This window comes from Ranitomeya imitator, chromosome 1 (genome assembly GCF_032444005.1).
Source record: "Ranitomeya imitator isolate aRanImi1 chromosome 1, aRanImi1.pri, whole genome shotgun sequence".
In the NCBI taxonomy this organism is placed as follows: Eukaryota; Metazoa; Chordata; class Amphibia; order Anura; family Dendrobatidae; genus Ranitomeya; species Ranitomeya imitator.
In genome coordinates, this window is record NC_091282.1 from 795256302 (window position 1) to 795278409 (window position 22108).

General features: G+C 42.9%; 1 protein-coding gene across 7 annotated transcripts in view; it reads right to left on the reverse strand.

Moving 5' to 3' along the window:
* Positions 1-22108, reverse strand: part of LBHD2 (LBH domain containing 2) — a 764964-nt gene that overhangs the window by 28238 nt on the left and 714618 nt on the right. For 2 of the 7 annotated variants that reach the window (XM_069737783.1, XM_069737745.1), the window contains exon 2: positions 8-93. The exons of the other annotated variants lie outside the window; for them this stretch is intronic. Coding sequence is in view for 1 of the 2 variants with exons in the window: in XM_069737745.1 (XP_069593846.1) it covers positions 8-93 (86 nt within the window). In the remaining variant the exon portion in view is untranslated. The remainder of the gene's footprint in view (positions 1-7; positions 94-22108) is intronic. 7 annotated transcript variants of the gene reach the window in all.

Sequence of the window (22108 nt, forward strand, 5' to 3'; positions counted from 1 at the left end):
TATTTACCGAATAATGGAGAGAAAGTCAGGAGTCCACCACACCCGACGCGCGTTTCGCAATGAACTGCTTCGTCCAGGCCACGTTATATTTAGCTGTAAAGATTACAAGTAGATTAATAAGAAAAAAAGCACAATATTTAGAGAATACTACAGCAGGACATTTGTTAGGGGGTGGGAAGTGTGATGAGTCCATAGATAAGCCAAGGAAATCAAATTAGGCATTTTGTTACAAATGGAGAGGCAGTGGGAATAATCTTCTTAGTTATCTGGAGTCCATCAGGTGGAGGTGTGAATTGTATCCATGTAGTGACTCATAAGATCCAAGTGTTGAGGTACCGTCACACTAGACGATATCGCTAGCGATCCGTGACGTTGCAGCGTCCTCGCTAGCGATATCGTCCAGTGTGACAGGCAGCAGCGATCAGGCCCCTGCTGTGCTGTCGCTGGTCGGGGAAGAAAGTCCAGAACTTTATTTGGTCGCTGGACTCCCCGCAGACATCGCTGAATCGGCGTGTGTGACACCGATTCAGCGATGTCTTCACTGGTAACCAGGGTAAACATCGGGTAACTAAGCGCAGGGCCGCGCTTAGTAACCCGATGTTTACCCTGGTTACCATCCTAAAAGTAAAAAAAAACAAACACTACATACTTACCTACAGCCGTCTGTCCTCCAGCGCTGTGCTCTGCACTCCTCCTGTACTGGCTGTGAGCGTCGGTCAGCCGGAAAGCAGAGCGGTGACGTCACCGATCTGCTTTCCGGCCGCTGTGCTCACAGCCAGTACAGGAGGAGTGCAGAGCACAGCGCTGGAGGACAGACGGCTGTAGGTAAGTATGTAGTGTTTGTTTTTTTTTACTTTTAGGATGGTAACCAGGGTAAACATCGGGTTACTAAGCGCGGCCCTGCGCTTAGTTACCCGATGTTTACCCTGGTTACCGGCATCGTTGGTCGCTGGAGAGCGGTCTGTGTGACAGCTCTCCAGCGACCAAACAGCGACGCTGCAGCGATCCGGATCGTTGTTGGTATCGCTGCAGCATCGCTTAGTGTGACGGTACCTTTAAATTGAGTCCTAGTGTTAAAGAATTGAACATTTTCATTAGTTTGAATTCCCAAATTTTTCTTTCCCTGTGGTCCTTAACCCCTTTACCCCCAAGGGTGGTTTGCACGTTATGGACCGGGCCAATTTTTACAATTCTGACCACTGTCCCTTTATGAGGTTATAACTCTGGAACGCTTCAACGGATCCCGGTGATTCTGACATTGTTTTCTCGTGACATATTGTACTTCATGATAATGGTAAAATTTCTTTGATATTACTTGCGATTATTTGTGAAAAAAACGGAAATATGGCGGAAATTTTGAAAATTTTGCAATTTTCCAACTTTGAATTTTTATGCAATTAAATCACAGAGATATGTCACACAAAATACTTAATAAGTAACATTTCCCACATGTCTACTTTACATCAGCACAATTTTGGAACCAAAATTTTTTTTTGTTAGGGAGTTATAAGGGTTAAAAGTTGACCAGCAACTTCTCATTTTTACAACACCATTTTATTTTAGGGGCCACATCTCATTTGAAGTCATTTTGAGGGGTCTATATGATAGAAAATACCCAAGTGTGACACCATTCTAAAAACTGCACCCCTCAAGGTTCTCAAAGCCACATTCAAGAAGTTTATTAACCCTTCAGGTGTTTCACAGGAATTTTTGGAATGTTTAAATAAAAATTAACATTTTACTTTTTTTCACAAAAAATTTACTTCAGCTCCAATTTGTTTTATTTTGCCAAGAGTGACAGGAGAAAATGGACCCCAAACCTTGTTGTACAATTTGTCCTGAGTACGCTGATACCACATAAGTGGAGGTAAACCACTGTTTGGGCGCATGACAGAGCTTGGAAGCGAAGGAGCGCCATTTGACTTTTTAATGCAAAATTGACTGGAATTGAGATGGGACGCCATGTTGCGTTTGGAGAGCCACTGATGTGCCTAAACATTGAAACCCCCCACAAGTGACACCATTTTGGAAAGTAGACCCCCTAAGGAACTTATCTAGAGGTGTGGTGAGCACTTTGACCCACCAAGTGCTTCACAGAAGTTTATAATGCAGAACCGTAAAAATAAAAAATATTTTTTGTAAAAAAATGATCTTTTCGCCCCCAATTTTTTATTTTCCCAATGGTAAGAGAAGAATTTGGAACCAAAAAGTTGTTGCACAATTTGTCCTGAGTACTCTGATACCCCATATGTGGGAGTAAACCACTGTTTGGGCGCATGGGAGACCTCGGAAGGGAAGGAGTGTCGTTTGACCTTTCAATGCAAAATTGACAGGAATTGAGATGGGACGCCATGTTGCGTTTGAAGAGCCACTGATGTGCCTAAACATTGAAACCCCCCACAAGTGACACCATTTTGGAAAGTAGACCCCCTAAGGAACTTATCTAGATGTGTTGTGAGCACTTTGACCCACCAAGAGCTTCACAGAAGTTTATAATGGAGAGCCGTAAAAATAAAACAAATTTTTTTTCCCACAAATATTATTTTTTAGCCCCCAGTTTTGTATTTTCCCGAGGGGAACAGGAGAAATTGGATCCCAAAATTTGTTGTGCAATTTGTCCTGAGTGCGCTGATACCCCATATGTGGGGGGGAACCACCGTTTGGGCGCATGGGAAGGCTCGGAAGGGAAGGAGCGCCATTTGAAATACAGACTTAGATGGAATGGTCTGCAGGCGTCACATTGCGTTTGCAGGGCCCCTAATGTACCTAAACAATAGAAACCCCCCACAAGTGACCCCATATTGGAAACTAGACCCCCCAAGGAACTTATCTAGATGTGTTGTGAGAACTTTGAGCCCCCAAGTGTTTCACTACAGTTTCTAACGCAGAGCCATGAAAATAAAAAGAAAAATTCCCCCCAAAATTATTTTTTAGCCCCCAGTTTTGTATTTTCTCGAGGGTAACAGGAGAAATTGGACCCCAAAATTTGTTGTCCAATTTGTCCTGAGTGCGCTGATGCCCCATATGTGGAGGGGAACCACCGTTTGGGCGCATGGGAGGGCTCGGAAGGGAAGGAGCGCCATTTGGAATGCAGACTTAGATGGAATGGTCTGCAGGCGTCACATTGCGTTTGCAGAGCCCCTGATGTACCTAAACAGTAGAAACCCCCAACAAGTGACCCCATATTGGAAACTAGACCCCCCCATGAACTTATCTAGATGTGTTGTGAGAACTTTGAGCCCACACGTATTTCACTACAGTTTATAACGCAGAGCCGTGAAAATTAAAAAAAATCTTTTTTTTCCCACAAAACTTATCTTTTAGCCCCCAGTTTTGTATTTTCCCAAGGGTAACAGGAGAACTTGGACCCTAAAAGTTGTTGTCCTATTTGTCCTGAGTACGCTGATACCCCATATATTGGGGTAAACTCCTGTTTGGGCACACGGGAGAGCTCGGAAGGGAAGGAGCACTGTTTTACTTTTTCAACGCAGAATTGGCTGGAATTGAGATCGGACGCCATGTTGCGTTTGGAGAGCCCCTGATGTGTCTAAACAGTGGAAACCCCCCAATTATAACTGAAACCCTAATCCAAACACACCCCTAACTCTAATTCCAACGGTAACCCTAACCACACCTCTAACCCTGACACACCCCTAACCCTAATCCCAACCCTATTCCCAACCGCAAATGTAATCCAAACCCTAACCCTAACTGTAGCCTTAACCCTAACTGTAGCCTTAACCCTAACTGTAGCCTTAACCCTAACTGTAGCCTTAACCCTAGCCCTAACCATAACCCTAGCCCTAACCCTAGCCCTAGCCCTAACCCTAGCCCTAACCCTAGCCCTAACCCTAGCCCTAACCCTAACCCTAGCCCTAACCCTAGCCCTAACCCTAACCCTAGCCCTAACCCTAACCCTAGCCCTAACCTCAGCCCTAACCCTAGCCCTAACCCTAGCCCTAAGCCTAACCCTAGCCCTAGCCCTAACCCTAATGGGAAAATGGAAATAAATACATTTTTTAAATTTTTTTTACTTTTCCCCAACTAAGGGGGTAATGAAGGGGGGTTTGATTTACTTTTATAGCAGGTTTTTTAGCGGATTTTTATGATTGGCAGCCGTCACTCACTAAATGACGCTTTCTATTGCAAAAAATATTTTTTGCGTTACCACATTTTGAGAGCTATAATTTTTCCATATTTGAGTCCACAGAGTCATGTGAGGTCTTGTTTTTTGCGGGACGAGTTGACGTTTTTATTGGTAACACTTTCGGGCACGTGACATTTTTTGATCGCCTTTTATTCCGATTTTTGTGAGGCAGAATTACCAAAAACCAGCTATTCATGAATTTCTTTTGGGGGAGGCGTTTATACCGTTCCGCGTTTGGTAAAATTGATAAAGCCGTTTTATTCTTCGGGTCAGTACGATTACAGCGACACCTCACTTATATCATTTTTTTATGTTTTGGCGCTTTTATACGATAAAAACTATTTTATAGAAAAAATAATTATTTTTGCATCGCTTTATTCTGAGGACTATAACTTTTTTATTTTTTCGCTGATGATGATGTATGGCAGCTCATTTTTTGCGGGACAAGATGACGCTTTCAGCGGTACCCTGGTTATTTATATCTGTCTTTTTGATCACATGTTATTCCACTTTTTGTTCGGCGGTATGATAATAATGCGTTGTTTTTTGCCTCGTTTTTTTTTTTTTTTTTCTTACGGTGTTTACTGAAGGGGTTAACTAGTGGGCCAGTTTTATAGGTCGGGTCGTTACGGACGCGGCGATACTAAATATGTGTACTTTTATTGGTTTTTTTTTTATTTAGATAAAGAAATGTATTTATGGGAATAATATATATATATTTTTTTTCATTATTTAGGATTTTTTTTTTTTTTTTACACACTTGTAAAAATTTTTTTTTTAACTTTTTTACTTTGTCCCAGGGGGGGACAATACAGATCGGTGATCTGCCAGTTTGCACAGCACTCTGACAGATCACCGATCTGTCTGAGAGCAGTGCAGCGTTACCAAGTGCCTGCTCTGAGCAGGCACTTGGTAAGCCACCTCCCTCCCTGCAGGACCCGGATCCGCGGCCATATTGGATCCGGGACTTGATGCAGGGAGGGAGGTGGGAGACCTCGGCTTTGGGAAAATGGCCGCCGCGATCTCTAATGCGCACGCGCGGCATCCCGCGGCCATTTTCCTGAAGCCCCGTGCAGCAGAGCACTCGATCTGCGCACGCGCGGCCCCAGGAAGATGGCCGCCCCCACCGATGCAAGGGATTACAGCGCAGATCGCGCGCTGCTTGTTCACCACTACGCCACTACGCCACCAACGTAAAGCTGAGGAAGAACCACCGATGTCACCACGCCCTCCCGACCTGACCAGCCTGATTGACAGGCGAAAACGGCGACTTTGGTAAGTTATTTCTCAGCATACATAGGGAATCGGGGTACACTACATACACTATAGGAACACACAGCGCAGGCCCTATTTAACAGTATTTATAGCTCAATCTCAAAAAACGGGGTGACAGGTTCCCTTTAAGTTAGGGGGCTGTTTATAGGAGAGAAGTGGTAGTTCTGGGAATATGTCTTTCAATTTGTGATCTCTATGGAATATGGGTTGGAGATCAGCACTAGTGATGAGCGAATATAGTCGTTACTCGAGATTTCCCGAGCACGCTCGGGGGTCCTCCGAGTAATTTTTAGTGCTCGGAGTTTCAGTTTTTAGCGCTGCAGCTGAATGATTTGCATCTGTTAGCCAGCAGAAGTACATATGGGGGTTGCCTGTTTGCTAGGGAATCCCCACATGTACTTATGCTGGCTAGCAGATGTAAATCATTCAGCTGCTGCAAGGAAAACTAAATCTCCGAGCACTAAAAAATACTCGGAAGACACCCAAGCGTGCTCAGGAAATCTCAAGCAACGAGTATACTCGCTCATCACTAATCAGCACCAATTTTCCGTAGGATGCTCATGTGGGGGTTGTATGTGACCACAAGAGGCACCCTGTTGTTGTCCCCTCTCAGTTTGTAATCCAGGAGGCTGTTTCTTGGGATCCTTGTAGCCCTGTGGATCTGTTCATCTATTACCAGTGGATGGTATCCTTGTTGAAGGAATGCGTTCCTCAGTGATCGCAGCCAGGCTCGGACTGGCCCATAGGGTAACAGGGGAATCCCCCGGTGGGCCCCTGTGCAGATCTGCGCCCCGACCCCACTGTATGAGCAGTACTTGGCATAATTCAATTGATTCTGTATAGAAAAAAGCAACATCTCATCATTCATTAATCAAACTACCCAATGTATGATGATATAGAGATAAAGGTAAATTTGTGAACGAGGGTAGTGTAATATTTGTATGCAAGTGGGCCCCCCAAAGTCAGTGTTACTGGTGGGCACTTGGCACCCCAGTCCGACACTGATCGCAGCTGTAGTTCCCTGTCTTTGCTGTCTGAACAGATCCGAATATACCTCAGAGCTTGACTGTAGATGATGGATTTTTTTGTGTGTCTTGGATGAAAGCTGTTCCATCTAAGGTAAGCCGGACGTCCGGTGGGCTTATGGTAAATTGATGTTTGTATGGCGTTGTCCTTGATGTATATGGTCATGTCCAGAAAATGTATTTGTGTCTTTGAAAAGTTGAGGGTGAGCTTGTTGGTTGGGTGGTACTCGTTGAAGTTATTGTGGAAGGTGAGTAGATCATCTTTTGAGCCTGTCCATATTATTAGCAGATCATCAATGTAGAAGAAAAATGCAAGAGGTTTAACAGAGCAAAATGACAAAAACTCTTTCTGTAGTTTCACCATAAATAAGCATATTGTGGGGACATTTTGCTTCCAATGGCGCTGCCCATACTCTGTTGGTATAAATTGTTCCCAAAAGAAAAATAGTTGTGATGGAGCACAAACCTGATAAATTGCAGTGTTGGTTCTGTGGCTAGATTGTTCTTTTGAAGGAAATATTTGCATACTGCAATTCCATCCTCAGAAGCAAAATGTCCCCACAATATGCTAACTTATTTATGGCGAAACTGGAGGAAGAGTTTTTGTCATCTTGCTCTGTTAAACCTCTTGCATACTTCCGCTACATTGATGATCTGCTAATAATATGGACAGGCTCAAAAGATGATCTACTCACCTTCCACAATAACTTCAACAAGTACCACCCAACCATCAAGCTCACCCTCATCTTTTCAAAGACCCAAATACATTTTCTGGACATGACCATATACATCAAGGACAAATCCATAAAAACGTCGATTTAACAAAGCCCACAGGACGTCCGTCTGATCTTAGATGGAACAGCTTTCATCCAAGACACACAAAAAAATCCACCATCTACAGTCAAGCTCTGAGGCATATTTGGATCAGTTCAGACAGCGAAGACAGGGAACTACAGCTGCGATCACTGAGGAACACATTCCTACAACAAGGATACCATCCACTGGTAGTAGATGAACAGATCCACAGGGCTACGAGGATACCAAGAAACAGCTTCCTGGATTACAAACTGAGAGGATAACAACAGGGTGCCTCTTGTGGTCACATACAACCCCCACATGAGCATCCTAAGGAAAATTGGTGCTGATCTCCAACCCATATTCCATAGAGATCACAAATTGAAAGACATATTCCCAGAACTACCACTTCTCTCCTACAAACAACCCCCTAACTTAAGGAATCTCCTTGTCAGAAGTGTCCTCTCATCACCATCAGTGACTGGCACATTCCTTTGTAACAATAAAAAATGCAAAACGTGTACCCATATATTACCAACAAATATTGTACAAATCAGGACTACAAGGTCACGGGTTCCTTTTCATGTACATCCTCCAACGTGGTGTACATGATACAATGTACTAAGTGCCCTGGAAGTATTTATATAGGGGAAACAAACTATGCAAAGACTACAAACTAGGATGAACCTACAAAGACACACAATCAGGAATGAAGTGGACACACCGGTGGGAAAACATTTCTCTGGACCTGGACACAGTATGACAGATTTAAAAGTCTTAATACTAAAAGGTAATTTTAAGGAAGACTGGGAAAGAAAAATTTGGGAATTCAAACTAATGAAAATGTTCTATTCTTTAAAGGCCCCTTCACATTTAGCGACGCTGCAGCGATACCGACAACGATCCGAATCGCTGCAGCGTCGCTGTTTGGTCGCTGGAGAGCTGTCACACAGACCGCTCTCCAGCGACCAACGATGCCGGTAACCAGGGTAAACATCGGGTAACTAAGCGCAGGGCCGCGCTTAGTAACCCGATGTTTACCCTGGTTACCATGCTAAAAGTAAAAAAAAACAAACAGTACATACTTACCTACAGCCGTCTGTCCTCCAGCGCTGCGCTCTGCTTCTCTGCTCTCCTCCTGTACTGTCTGGGAGCCGGAAAGCAGAGCGGTGACGTCACCGCTCTGCTTTCCGGCTCACAGCCAGTACAGGAGGAGTGCAGAGCGCAGCGCTGGAGGACAGACGGCTGTAGGTAAGTATGTAGTGTTTGTTTTTTTTTACTTTTAGCATGGTATCCAGGGTAAACATCGGGTTACTAAGCGCGGCCCTGCGCTTAGTTACCCGATGTTTACCCTGGTTACCAGTGAAGACATCGCTGGATCGGTGTCACACACGCCGATCCAGCGATGTCAGCTGGGAGTCCAGCGACGAAATAAAGTTCTGGACTTTATTCAGCGACCAACGATCTCCCAGCAGGGGCCTGATCGTTGGTCGCTGTCACACATAACGATTTCATTAACGATATCGTTGCTACGTCACAAATAGCAACGATATCGTTAACAATATCGTTATGTGTGAAGGTACCTTAACATTAGGACTCAATTTAACACCTGGATTTATGAGTCACTACATGGATACAATTCACACCTCCACCTGATGGACTCCAGATAACTAAGAACATTATTCCCACTGCCTCTCCATTTGTAAGAAAATGCCTAATTTGATTTCCTTGGCTTATCTTTAGGAGGCATCACACTTCCCACCCCCTGAATAAATGTCCTGCTGTAGTATTCTTTAAATGTTGTGCTTGTTTCTTATTAATCTATTTGTAATCCTGCCTGAAGAAGGAGCCACTGTGCTCTGAAAGCTGCAAACATATTATTTTCTGGTTAGCCAATAAAGGTATCACCCCTAGAATACTTTTGCCATCATTGGGTAGAAAAGTATTCAAATCGATTTTTCTGGCTAACACTGTACCGCAATACATTTGTATTGTACGTCAACTATTTAGTAAGCTTTATCTTTTAATCTCTGCTTTTTTATCACTTCATAGGATTCCTGTTTACATCCATAAACCTAAATTTATTCCACTTTTGGTTTTCTACATTTGCATTCAGATGGATACATTGTAAAAAACAAATGTCTTTCATTTACTAGATACAATTGTAACAAGCCCTCAGCTGTGAAAAGCGTCAGATCAGAGATGTATTTGGGCCACAGGTTTGCAGCTAAGCAGGGCTGACTACACGTATGATGACTGCATGCGGAGGTCAGAGGCGTTGCGCCGTGCCGCCTTGTGAATATTCAGTATTATTATAATCAATGCAATGATCTACCAAGAGCGAGAAGAACACACGACCGGTGAATCTCTCTCGTGGAATCGCACTTTTTTTTTTTTTGAAACTCCAACATTTACTTTGCCCTTTTCCTAGGAGAATGGATTTTCCTCGATGACTTGTCCGAGGCGATCAATAATAACGATCGTGACTCACAGTTTCTCTCTTAAAGGACCAATATAAAAAAAACACATTCATACACAGATATAAATGTGGCACAAGGCATGTTTAGCTTTTATCAATGGTAAGAATAACATGGTTCCTTTCTTCTAGACATAGCGCCACACCAGTGCATGGGTTGTGTGTGGTATTGCAGCTCCGCAATACCACATAACCTGTAGATGGAGGTGGCTCTGTTTTTGGAAAAAATAGATTGCCCATCTGTTCATCCTATGCTATAGATATGTATTAGATAAGGCTACGTGGATTTTCCCCATCCTGTGTTCTATTTGTATTCTAATTTTGAACCATCTTCCCTTTTATCTCTGTATTGTGCCATTCCTAGAAAACAAAATGCACTATGGGGAAAAGCTGTCTCCCCATAGTGCTTTTTTTTTTTTTAATTATTAATTATCATTACTTACGGTACTTTAGCAAATCATGGAGTTTGCTTCAAAAACTGAGGGGGGTAGAATTGAATACTTAGCGCCGGTGCAATTTTAAATATTTTATATAATTTAATTGTTTCATTCCTCTATTATTTCTCCTGCAAATTTAGAAAAAAAATGGATAGATAGGTGTGAATAGTTGGGGATGTGCCACTGCACACTCTGACATTGTCCAATTGGCTCTGAGTATGCAAGAACACGCCCTTTTGACAAGGGGAATGGTAACACCCAGTTGTTATTTTACCAATACATTTTGCAGGAGGAATAAGAGAGGAATGTCAGGATGCAGAGATCTGAGGATGGCCATGTAACTGATCTTTTTGATGAACCCATGATTGTCATCACACCTAAAATAAGACATTCTCTCTCTTTGGGCTCAGCTGTATGTGGCAGAGCCTCCGCATTCACTGGAGTGTTGTAATGTTTGATCATATCCTTATATCCTCGCCACAATAAAGCACTTAGGATGGCGGACGACGTTATTGTGCTGCAGAATCAGCCTCCACCACAGTGAATTTATTGAAGACATGTAAAGATTATACATCAGACTCCAGTAATAGATCGGCCCTGGGGAGAAAATTGTAACAATGTATCTCATTTAGTTATCCACACACAGATACATATATGTGTGTGATACACGGGTTTTATTCACTCGCTTGGTTCATATTAATATTACTTTTTATTGTTTGTACATTTTAGGAATAATATTTTTCACATTTTCTTTACTAGCACAAAGCATTACTGCTATTCATATCTAAGCTCTATCCCCCTTTCTGTCAGTCACGTTTTATGCAAATGTGCAGTTTTGGATCCTCGGAGGGGGGGGCTACTCCAGTATAACTTATTTGTACAGTATGTGTATATTTGTCTGGAGAAACAATGGGTAGATCCTGTTTGAATTGTATGATTTTAAGTATCAGGGCATAATAAAAAAAAGAGACATCCTTTCCTTAGAAGGTCTTAAGATTCGATAAATACAACCTGATGAAAAATAGTACATGACAAGTTACACAAATTTGCCATAAACTAGCCAAAAAATGTAGAAGCAGTGTGTGAATAATTAAGCACACCCTTACTGTTTCCACACAAAATAAGTGGGTAAGTCATAGTCATAGTAACATAGTTCGCAAGGCCGAAAAAAGACATTTGTTCTTCCAGTTCAGCCTATATTGCATCAGAATACATCCCAGATCTATGTCCTTCTAAAGAACCTAATAATTGTAAGATATAATATTGTTATGCTCCAGGAAGACATCATGGCCGCTCTTGAACCCCTCAACTGAGTTCATCATCACCACCTCCTCAGGCAAGGAATTCCAGATTCTCTGTTGGTGGAAAAACCTTCTCTCCCCCAGACGCTGAGAATGCCCCCTTGCGACCGTCACCTTCCTTGGTATAATCAGATCCTCGGAGAGATATTTATATTGTCCCCTTATATACTTATACATGGTTATTAGATCACCCCTCAGTCGTCTTTTTTCTAGACTAAATAATCCTAATTTCGCTAATCTATCTGGGTATTGTAGTTCTCCCATCCCCTTTATTAATTTTGTTGCCCTCCTTTGTACTCGCTCTAGTTCCATTATATCCTTCCTGAGCACCGGTGCCCAAAACTGGACACAGTACTCCATGTGCGGTCTAACCAGGGATTTGTACAGAGGCAGTATAATGCTCTCATCATGTGTATCCAGACCTCTTTCAATGCACCCCATGATCCTGTTTGCCTTGTCAGACGCTAGTAGCCACGTGCTGCTAATCAAGTGTCCTTGACAAAAATGTTTCCAGTTTGCTGGTCTGGAGCATTCAGGGGTTAACACAAAAAACAAGATTCACTCAGGGAGATTACAAGAAACCCAACAGCTACTGCTCAGAGGCTAAAGGCCTACGTTATCATGTTAAAGGGAATCAGTTATTAGGATTTTAGTACCTCATCTGAGAGCAGCATAATGTCAGGATTCCAGCGACCTATCACTTAGTTTACTGGGTGCAGCAGTTGTGATACAATCAATGTTTTCTCTGCTGTAGATGTAACAGTGCTTAGAAGGCTAACCCCACCCACATTACTGATTAGCAGCTATTTATGCACATTGTTTATTGACAGTACCCTACTAATCAGGGTGTGGCTGGACCAGGAGGCACCCTGGAGCTAGTCCAGCAGTGATAATCTCCTGCTGATAAAACACTGTTTGCATGGAAACAACAGTGCACAGCCTAGTAAGTGACACATGAAATAATTGTCTCAGCCCCTATTTCATAATGCCCTCAGATTACATAGCAAGACAGATTCCCTTTAACCCCTTCACAACCTTGAATGTATATGTACGTCCAAGGTCATGTCCCGTTATTTGATGCTGGCTCCGGGGCTGAGCCCACATCTTCCCCCCCCCCCCCACATGATAGCTGATCTGATCAGCTGTCATGTGCCTCTAACAATCGCGAGTGGCTCTGAGATTCACCCACAGCTGTTAAAGGGAACCTGTCACCCCCAAAATTGAGGGTGAGCTAAGCCCACCAGCATCAGGGGCTTATCTACAGCACGTAGATAAGCCCCCATTGTATCCTAAAAGATAAGAAAAAGAGGTTAGATTATACTCACCCAGGGGCGGTCCCGGTCCAGTCCGATGGGTGTCGCGGTCCGGTCCGGCACCTCCCATCTTCATCAGATGACGTCCTCTTCTGGTCTTCACGCTGCCGCTCCGGCGCAGGCGTACTTTGTCTGCCCTGTTGAGGGCAGGGCAAAGTACTGCAGTGCGTAGGCACCGGGCCTCTCTGACCTTTCCCGGCACCTGCGCACTGCAGTACTTTGCTCTGCCCTCAACAGGGCAGACAAAGTACGCCTGCACCGAAGCCGCAGCGTGAAGACCAGTAGAGGACGTCACCCTATGAAGATGGGAGGCCCCGAATCGGACCGCTCGCCCAGGTGAGTACAATATAACCTCTTTTTTTCATCTTTTAGGATACATCGGGGGTTATCTAGAGCATTACAGAATGCTGTAGATAAGCCCCTGATGCTGGTGGGCTTAGCTCACCCTCGATTTTGGGGGTGACAGGTTCCCTTTAACCAGTTAAATGCCGCTGTCAATCAGTAACAGAGGCATTTATTACGCGACAGCCGGCAGCGTTTCACAAGTCCCGTCCATCGGCGCCCCGTCACATGATCACGGGGCACAGATCGGTTGACATAACAAACGGGGGTCTGCTAAAGACCTCCATGCCTGCCATTGTGAATCTCCTGTGAATTCTGGCTCATGGACAGCGTTCATAGGAGATCGTGATTTCTGCTACAAATGGCAGAACTTAAGCCTTGCTATGTATAGCACCAGCGAAGGGATGATCGCTGCTTCAAGTCTCCTAAAGAGGCTGCTGAACATATTAAAAAGTAAAAATAAAAATGTTTAAAAAATATTAAAAAAAAAAACACAAAATTCAAATCACCACCCTTTTGCCCCATTAAAGATAAAACAATTTAACAAAAAAACACATATTTGGTATCACAGTGTTCAGAAACGCCCCATCTATGAAAATATAAAAATAATTAATACGATTGTTAAACGGTGTAACGAGAGAAAGAATTAAAAAGCCAGAATTGCGTTTTTTTTTGGTTGCCGCAAAATTGCAAAAAACAAACCCTCACCAGCCCCAGATCCTGAAAATACTACATATTCCACAGATCAACTCCGCCAGCCACCAGTCAGAAAGTGACAGATATCCAGCACAATGTTAGGATGGTAAAACGGAGGCTACAACAATTTGTATCATTCTCATAGTATTTTCTTCATCATTTGAAGTTACAGTGAGAGAGCAGGGCATTGTGGGAGCTCATGCGACAGATATCTGACATCTGGGAGGAGCTAAACCTGAACCCGAATGGAGAAAACAAAATGAGATAACTGGAAATCAGAATGAAACCAGTAAAGCAAAGCATTTACAACGTTATTCAGTTTCTTCTGTAGATTTAAACAGTGAAATGTTTTTCCGTAAAATGAAATTACCCTTAAAGTAAGTGCCCCCCTGGCAGCTATAGAAAACTGCGTGTCAGGTCTCTGGGATGAGGAAGCTTCGGCTCCGCTCCACACGCTCAGCAGTATTTTTGGACTCCACAATGTTTCATTGTAATGTCCATTTGATAGCGCTCTTCCTGTTCTCCCGAACAGTCTGTCGGGGAGATGACATCCCACACAGAACACATGTCACTTCTGAGATCTTCACAGGACAAGATCGGGAAAGTTCTGCCGTATTTTCTTCAAATGGATGGAATTCATAGTGAAGCATAAAGGTGGTGAGCAGAGTCCTCCATCAGCCATCTCTGCCAGGAACGGGGAAACTTTATAGATCTTGTGCAAATACTATGAGGCTTAAAGGGTCAACAAACTTTTATAAGTTTTACAGGAAACCTAAAACTTATAACAGCGCTGTTGGCAGAATAGAGAGGGGGGTCGCCCAGGTTTTAAAGAAAAATGGCTTCTTTCTTCAACAAACAGCACCACCCCCTGAACGTGGGTTATGTCTGGTACTGGAACTTATCCCCATTGGAATGAATGTAGCCGAGATGCAATACCATGCACCATCCATTGTCAGGGGTGGCACAGTGTCTAAAAAAAAAAAAAAAAAAAAAGCAGCTATTTTTCCTGATCCTGGACAACCCCTTTAAGTCCCACCTCTCTTTTTACCTGGAACCACCCATTTTTGGAAAGGGTTTTAATAACCGCTCCCTTTAGATATAGCAAAGTTCTAAATTTGTTGGGCCTGTATAAAAAACAAAACCTGAAAAGTCTTGAGAAATTTGGCATCCAAAATGACTCCTCTGGCAGTCAGAACCGAACTTATCACATTGTTCGCACTTGTCTGACAACCACTATTGTAAAGCAGAAATGTGTTTAGAGGAGTTGTCACCTCCATCTCTACTACTCCTCAGTGCAGTTTCTAAACAGCAGGGGGCAACACTGAGCACAAGAAAAGTTCCTTCTAGAGAAAGTGGTAGTTTGTCACAAACTTATGATGCGTGGCTGATTTCTTTCAAAAACTGCGCCAGACCTAGAGGTTGGGTCTGGTATTGCAGCAGAAACTGGAGTAAAGTACAGTCATGGACAAAAATTTTGAGAATGAGACAAATATTAATTTTTCCAAAGTCTACTGCTTCATTTTTTCTAATGGCAATTTGCATATACTCCTGAATGTCAGAGTGATCAGCTTAACAGCAATTACTGTACTTGCAAAGTCAATATTTGCCCAGAAAATGAACTTTAACCCCCAAAGCACATTTCAACATCATTGCAGTCCTGCCTTAAAAGGAGCAGCTAACATCATTTTAGTGATTGATCCATTAACACAGGTGTGGGTGTTGATGAGGACAGGGCTGGCGATCAATCAGTCATGATTAAGTAAGAATGACATCACTGGACACTTTAAAAGGAGCCTGGTGCTTGGTATCATTGTTTCTCTTCAGTTAACCATGGTTATCTCTAAAGAAACACGTGCAGCCATCATTGCACTGCACAAAAATGGCCTAACAGGGAAAAGTATCGCAGCTACAAAGATTGCACCTCAGTCAACAATCTATCGCATCATCAAGAACTTCAAGGAGAGAGTTTCCATTGTTGTCAAAAAGGCTCCAGGGCGCCCAAGAAAGACCAGCAAGCGCCAGGACCGTATCTTAAAACTGTTTCAGCTGCGGGATCTGACTACCAGCAGTGCCGAGCTTGCTCAGGAATGGCAGCAGGCTGGTGTGAGTGCTTCTGCACGCACTGTGAGGCGGAGACTCTTTGAGCAAGGCCTGGTTTCAAGGAGGGCAGCAAAGAAGCCACTTCTCTCCAGAAAAAACATCAGGGACCGACTGATATTCTGCAAAAGGTACAGGGAGTGGACTGCTGAGGACTGGGGCAAAGTCATTTTCTCTGATGAATCCCCTTTTCGATTGTTTAGGACATCTGGAAAACAGCTTATTCGGAGAAGAAGAGGTGAGCGCTACCACCAGTCTTGTCTCATGCCAACTGTAAAGCATCCTGAAACTATTCATGTGTGGGGTTGCTTCTCAGCTAAGGGAATCGGCTCACTCACAGTCTTGCCTAAAAACACAGCCATGAATAAAGAATGGTACCAGAATGTCCTCCAAGAGCAACTTTTCCCAACCGTCCAAGAGCAGTTTGGCGCCCAACAATGCCTTTTCCAGCATGATGGAGCACCTTGCCATAAAGCAAAGATGATAACTAAATGGCTCATGGAACAAAACATAGAGATTTTGGGTCCATGGCCTGGAAACTCCCCAGATCTTAATCCCATTGAGAACTTGTGGTCAATCATCAAGAGATGGGTGGACAAATAAAAACCAACAAATTCTGGCAAAATGCAAGCATTGATTATGCAGGAATGGACTGCTATCAGTCAGGATTTGGTCCAGAAGTTGATTGAGAGCATGCCAGGGAGAATTGCAGAGGTCTTGAAGAATAAGGGTCAACACTGCAAATGTTGACTTGCTGCATTAACTCATTCTAACTGTCAATATAACCTATTGGTACTCATAATATGATTGCAATTATATTTCTATATGTGATATAAACATCAGACAAACACTAATAAAAACCAGAGAGCAGCAGATCATGTGAAAATATAATTTTGGTGTCATTCTCAAAAATTTTGGTCATGACTGTATATGGGCTGATGTGCAATACCACTGATTTGGATCATTTCTGGGCAATCCCTTTAAGACCAAATTAAAGGGTAAATCTTTTTAATAGACTCTGTTTAATATGTTCCTTACAAGTGATTCATGCTCCCGTCATATCAATATCAATCATCTCTGGAAATACAGAGATAAAACATGAAAATTACAGAGCAGCGTGAGATAGGCCTCCGGCAGAGACTCTTCTCCTCCTCGTTACACTTGATGTGGGTGGCGCCGCTGATCTTTTGTCACAATAATTATGGTCTCGTATCAGATGAATCAATCAGTCAAATCCATTTACACCAGGAAAACTCAGCACCAGGAAAGTGTAATGTGCAACCTGATATTATCCGGAGCTCCCTACGTACAGAGGTCAATGCGGACGAAGGCGCAAGAGAAACACTAACCCTATAGAAACCCGCTCAGTTGCTGCCAAAAAAGCTAGCCAAGGGTAAAAAATATAATGTTAGTTATATCATATAAAATCCAAGTATTAAGTACAAGCTTACACCAGGAATCCCAACAAGGACCAGCAGAAGAGAACTCATCTCCTCCAGCCATGTAATAACTATAATAACCACACGCTATGCAATAGGATTCATCATTGAGGCAGCACATCAAACGCATCAATGTGCGGAAAGTTCCCCAACTCAGTAACCTTCGTGACAAACGCCTAGGCTGCAGCTGCATAGCAAAATAATACACATGTTTCGCATGTGATGACTTCCTCGGGGAAATGAGCTGACTTAAGCGGAAGCCATTAATCATGATCTACTGGATTGAGAACCAAGCATCACATCAAAAGTTTCAATGTGGGAAAAGTTCCCTTACTCAGTAATCATGACAAAAAGCCTAAACTGCAGCAACCTAACAAAATAATAAAGAGGGACATGTTTCGCACATGGTGACTTCCTCAGGGGGAAATTACCTTTCTTGTCTGCTGTTGCATGTGCAGACTTAAGAATCCCCTTAGCACCCACATTGTACGCTGTGAGGATTCACAGGCTTCTGAACTGGGAACATTGATGATGTATTCATTATGTACACTCCCAGGCAGAAGCCATTAGGTGTGAAACAATATGTCAATGTGGGGAAAGTTTCCCTACTCTGTAATCCTCATAATGAACGTCTAAGCTGCTGCATCATAACAAGATAAGAGGGACATGGAGACAAATCTTTTCCCATAGCCTGGATAAGGATCAGGATTGTAATACTAGACTCCACAGTTCCTCACTATGTACTGTAAGGCAGCAGCTTCCATTTCCATGCGGCAATGAGGCAGTGATGCAAGAAAGTTCAACTTAAACAACTTTAATTTCCAACTTGCAAACCAATCCAAAATGTTATCCTTCGGTTCGCAGCTGGAACGTCCATGTCAGTCCGTTGTCACGGATGACTGCAGCACCGTATAATCCATGGCTTTGCTCAAATCTCTGCTTGCAAACACCCAACACTGACACACCCAAACCTAACTGAAAGTTTAAATGTGAATCGTGGGCATGGGCCACTCCCAAAATGCGGAGTGAAGGGAGAGATCGGTCCCACTACCAACCTAAAGATCTCTCCAAAGATAAAAGCACATGTCGGGTTTCCTTAAATCTGACTTGGTCAATTAGTTTGACCAAATTCATGCTCTTTTATATTGCATGGTGACCACAGGCGTGACTATAATTACATCTCTCTCCAGTGGGTTCAGTATGCTTCTATGTACATCCTGGGGGTCATATAACGGCCCTCGTCTATAATTCCCCTCGCTGCCTCACAATACCCATCCCCTGCTGTATTATATCCTGTGCCTCATTATATTCATGTTCTGTGTTATATATTTAAAGGGAATCTGTCAGGTCATTTTTGGAACCCATACTAATAGCATAACGATATCAGGCTTGGGCACATTTCATGATACGTAGTTTTTAATGCTGTACGCTGCCCAGTTCTGTTGCTTTAAGCCTTCGAAAATGTATAGTCGTGTGCCAGAAACTCAAGAGTATGTAAATAGGAAATGATTATTCAGGTCTTCCCAGCCCATAATCCCACTCATAACCCCGCAGCATCGGTGTCAGTGATTTACTCAGATTCACATGCTTGAAACAAAGTTGTTTACCCACAATTTGGAAACGTGGCAACAATTTTGTCAGTGCCATTTTGGGGTTTTGTGTGAAACTATTTCCAATTTGCCTTTTTTCCTGTTTTTTTTGTATTCTAATACAAAATAGGTTCTCATAGGAAATAATCATGTGTAACAAAACATGTCATTGTAATAATTGCCTGTGAGAAATACTTTATTTTCTGGAACAATTTTAACCCCTTAAGCCCCGAGGGTGGTTTGCACATTAATGACCGGGCCAATTTTTACAATTCTGACCACTGTCCCTTTATGAGGTTATAACTCTGCAACGCTTCAACGGATCTTGGCGATTCTGACATTGTTTTCTCGTGACGTATTGTACTTCATGTTAGTGGTAAAATTTATTCGATATAACTTGCGTTTATTTGTGAAAAAAAACGGAAATTTGGCAAAAATTTTGAAAATTTCGCAATTTTCCAACTTTGAATTTTTATACCCTTAAATCACAGAGATATGTCATGCAAAATACTTAATAAGTAACATTTCCCACATGTCTACTTTACATCAGCACAATTTTGGAACCAAAATTTTTTTTTGTTAGGGAGTTATAAGGGTTAAAAGTTGACCAGCAATTTCTCATTTTTGCAACACCATTTTTTTTTTAGGGACCACATCTCATTTGAAGTCATTTTGAGGGGTCTATATGAGAGAAAATACCCAAGTGTGACACCATTCTAAAAACTGCACCCCTCAAGGTGCTCAAAACCACATTCAAGAAGTTTATTAACCCTTCAGGTGTTTTACAGGAATTTTTGGAATGTTTAAATAAAAATAAACATTTAACTTTTTTTCACACAAAATTTATTTCAGCTCCAATTTGTTTTATTTTACCAAGGGTAACAGGAAAAAATGGATCCCAAAAGTTGTTGTACAATTTGTCCTGAGTACGTTGATACCCCATATGTGGGGATAAACCACTGTTTGGGCGCATGGCAGAGCTCGGAAGGAATGGAGCGCCATTTGACTTTTCAATGCAAAATTGACTGAAATTGAGATGGGACGCCATGTTGCGTTTGGAGAGCCCCTGATGTGCCTAAACATTGAAAGCCCCAACAAGTGACACCATTTTGGAAAGTAGACCCCTTAAGGAACTTATCTAGATGTGTGGTGAGCACTTTGACCCACCAAGTGCTTCATAGAAGTTTATAATGCAGAGCCGTAAAAATAAAAAATCATATTTTTTCACAAAAATGATCTTTTTGCCCCCAATTTTTTATTTTCCCAAGGGTAAGAGAAGAAATTAGACCACAAAAGTTGTTGTGCAATTTGTCCTGAGTACGCTGATACCCCATATGTGGGTGTAAACCATTGTTTGGGCGCATGGCAGAGCTCGGAAGGGAAGGAGTGCCATTTGACTTTTCAATGCAAAATTGACTGGAATTGAGATGGGACGCCATGTTGCGTTTGGAGAGCCCCTGATGTGCCTAAACATTGAAACCACCAAAAAGTGACACCATTTTGGAAAGTAGACCCCCTAAGGAACTTATCTAGATGTGTTTTGAGAGCTTTGAGCCCCCAAGTGTTTCACTACAGTTTATAACGCAGAGCCGTGAAAATAAAAATTCTTTTTTTTTTTCACAAAAATGATATTTTAGTCCCCAGTTTTGTATTTTCACAAGGGTAACAGTATAAATTGGACCCCAAAAGTTGTTGTCCAATTTGTCCTGAGTACGCTGATACCCCATATGTGGGGGGGAAGCACTGTTTGGGCGCATGGCAGATCTCGGAAGAGAAGGAGCGCCATTTGGAATACAGACTTAGATGGATTGGTCTGCAGGCGTAACGTTGCATTTGCAGAGCCCCTGATGTACCCAAACAGTACAAACCCCCCACAAGTGACCCCATATTGGAAACTAGACCTCCCAAGGAACCTATCTAGATGTGTTGTGAGAACTTTGAACCCCCAAGTGTTTCACTGCAGTTTACAACGCAGAGCCGCAAAAATAAAAAAAATCTTATTTTTCCCACAAAAATGATTTTTAGCCCCCCACATTTTTATTTTCCCAAGGATAACAAGAGAACTTGGACCCGAAAAGTTGTTGTCCAATTTGTCCTGAGTACGCTGATACCCCATATGTTGGGGTAAACCCCTGTTTTGGGTGCACCGGAGAGCTCGGAAGGGAAGGAGCACTGTTTTACTTTTTCAACGCAGAATTGGCTGGAATTGAGATCGGACGCCATGTCGCGTTTGGAGAGCCCCTGATGTGCCTGAACAGTGGAAACTCCCCAATTCTACCTGAAACCCTAACCCTAACACACCCCTAACCCTAATCCCAACGGTAACCCTAATCACACCCCTAACCCTGACACACCCCTAATTCTAATCCCAACCCTAATCCCAACCGTAAATATAATCCAAACCCTAACCCTAACTTTAGCCCCAACCCTAACTTTAGCCCCAACCCTAACCCTAACTTTAGCCCCAACCCTAACCCTAACTTTAAATCCAACCCTAACCCCAACCCTAGCCCCAACCCTAACCCTAACCCTAGCCCTAACCCTAGCCCCAACCCTAGCCCCAACCCTAGCCCTAACCCTAGATGTTGTGAATTCTGTTGTCGGACTCCCTCCTGTGGTCATGAATGGTACTTCGGCTGGTTCTGTCCATGGACTTCCTCTGGTGGGTGTTTCTGAGTTTCCTTCCTCAGGTGATGAGGTTAATTCGTTAGCTGGCTGCTCTATTTAACTCCACTTAGATCTTTGCTCCATGCCACCTGTCAATGTTACAGTATTGGTCTAGTTCACTCCTGGATCGTTCTTGTGACCTGTCTTTCCAGCAGAAGCTAAGTTCCAGCTTGTATTTCTTTGGTTTGCTATTTTTCTGTCCAGCTCGCTATTTTTATTGTTGTCTTGCTTGCTGGAAGCTCTGGGACACAGAGGGAGCGCCTCCGCACCGTGAGTCGGTGCGGAGGGTCTTTTTTGCGCCCTCTGCGTGGTCTTTTTGTAGGTTTTTGTGCTGACCGCAAAGTAACCTTTCCTATCCTCGGTCTGTTCAGTAAGTCGGGCCTCACTTTGCTAAATCTATTTCATCTCTGTGTTTGTATTTTCATCTTTACTCACAGTCATTATATGTGGGGGCTGCCTTTTCCTTTGGGGAATTTCTCTGAGGCAAGGTAGGCTTTATTTTTCTATCT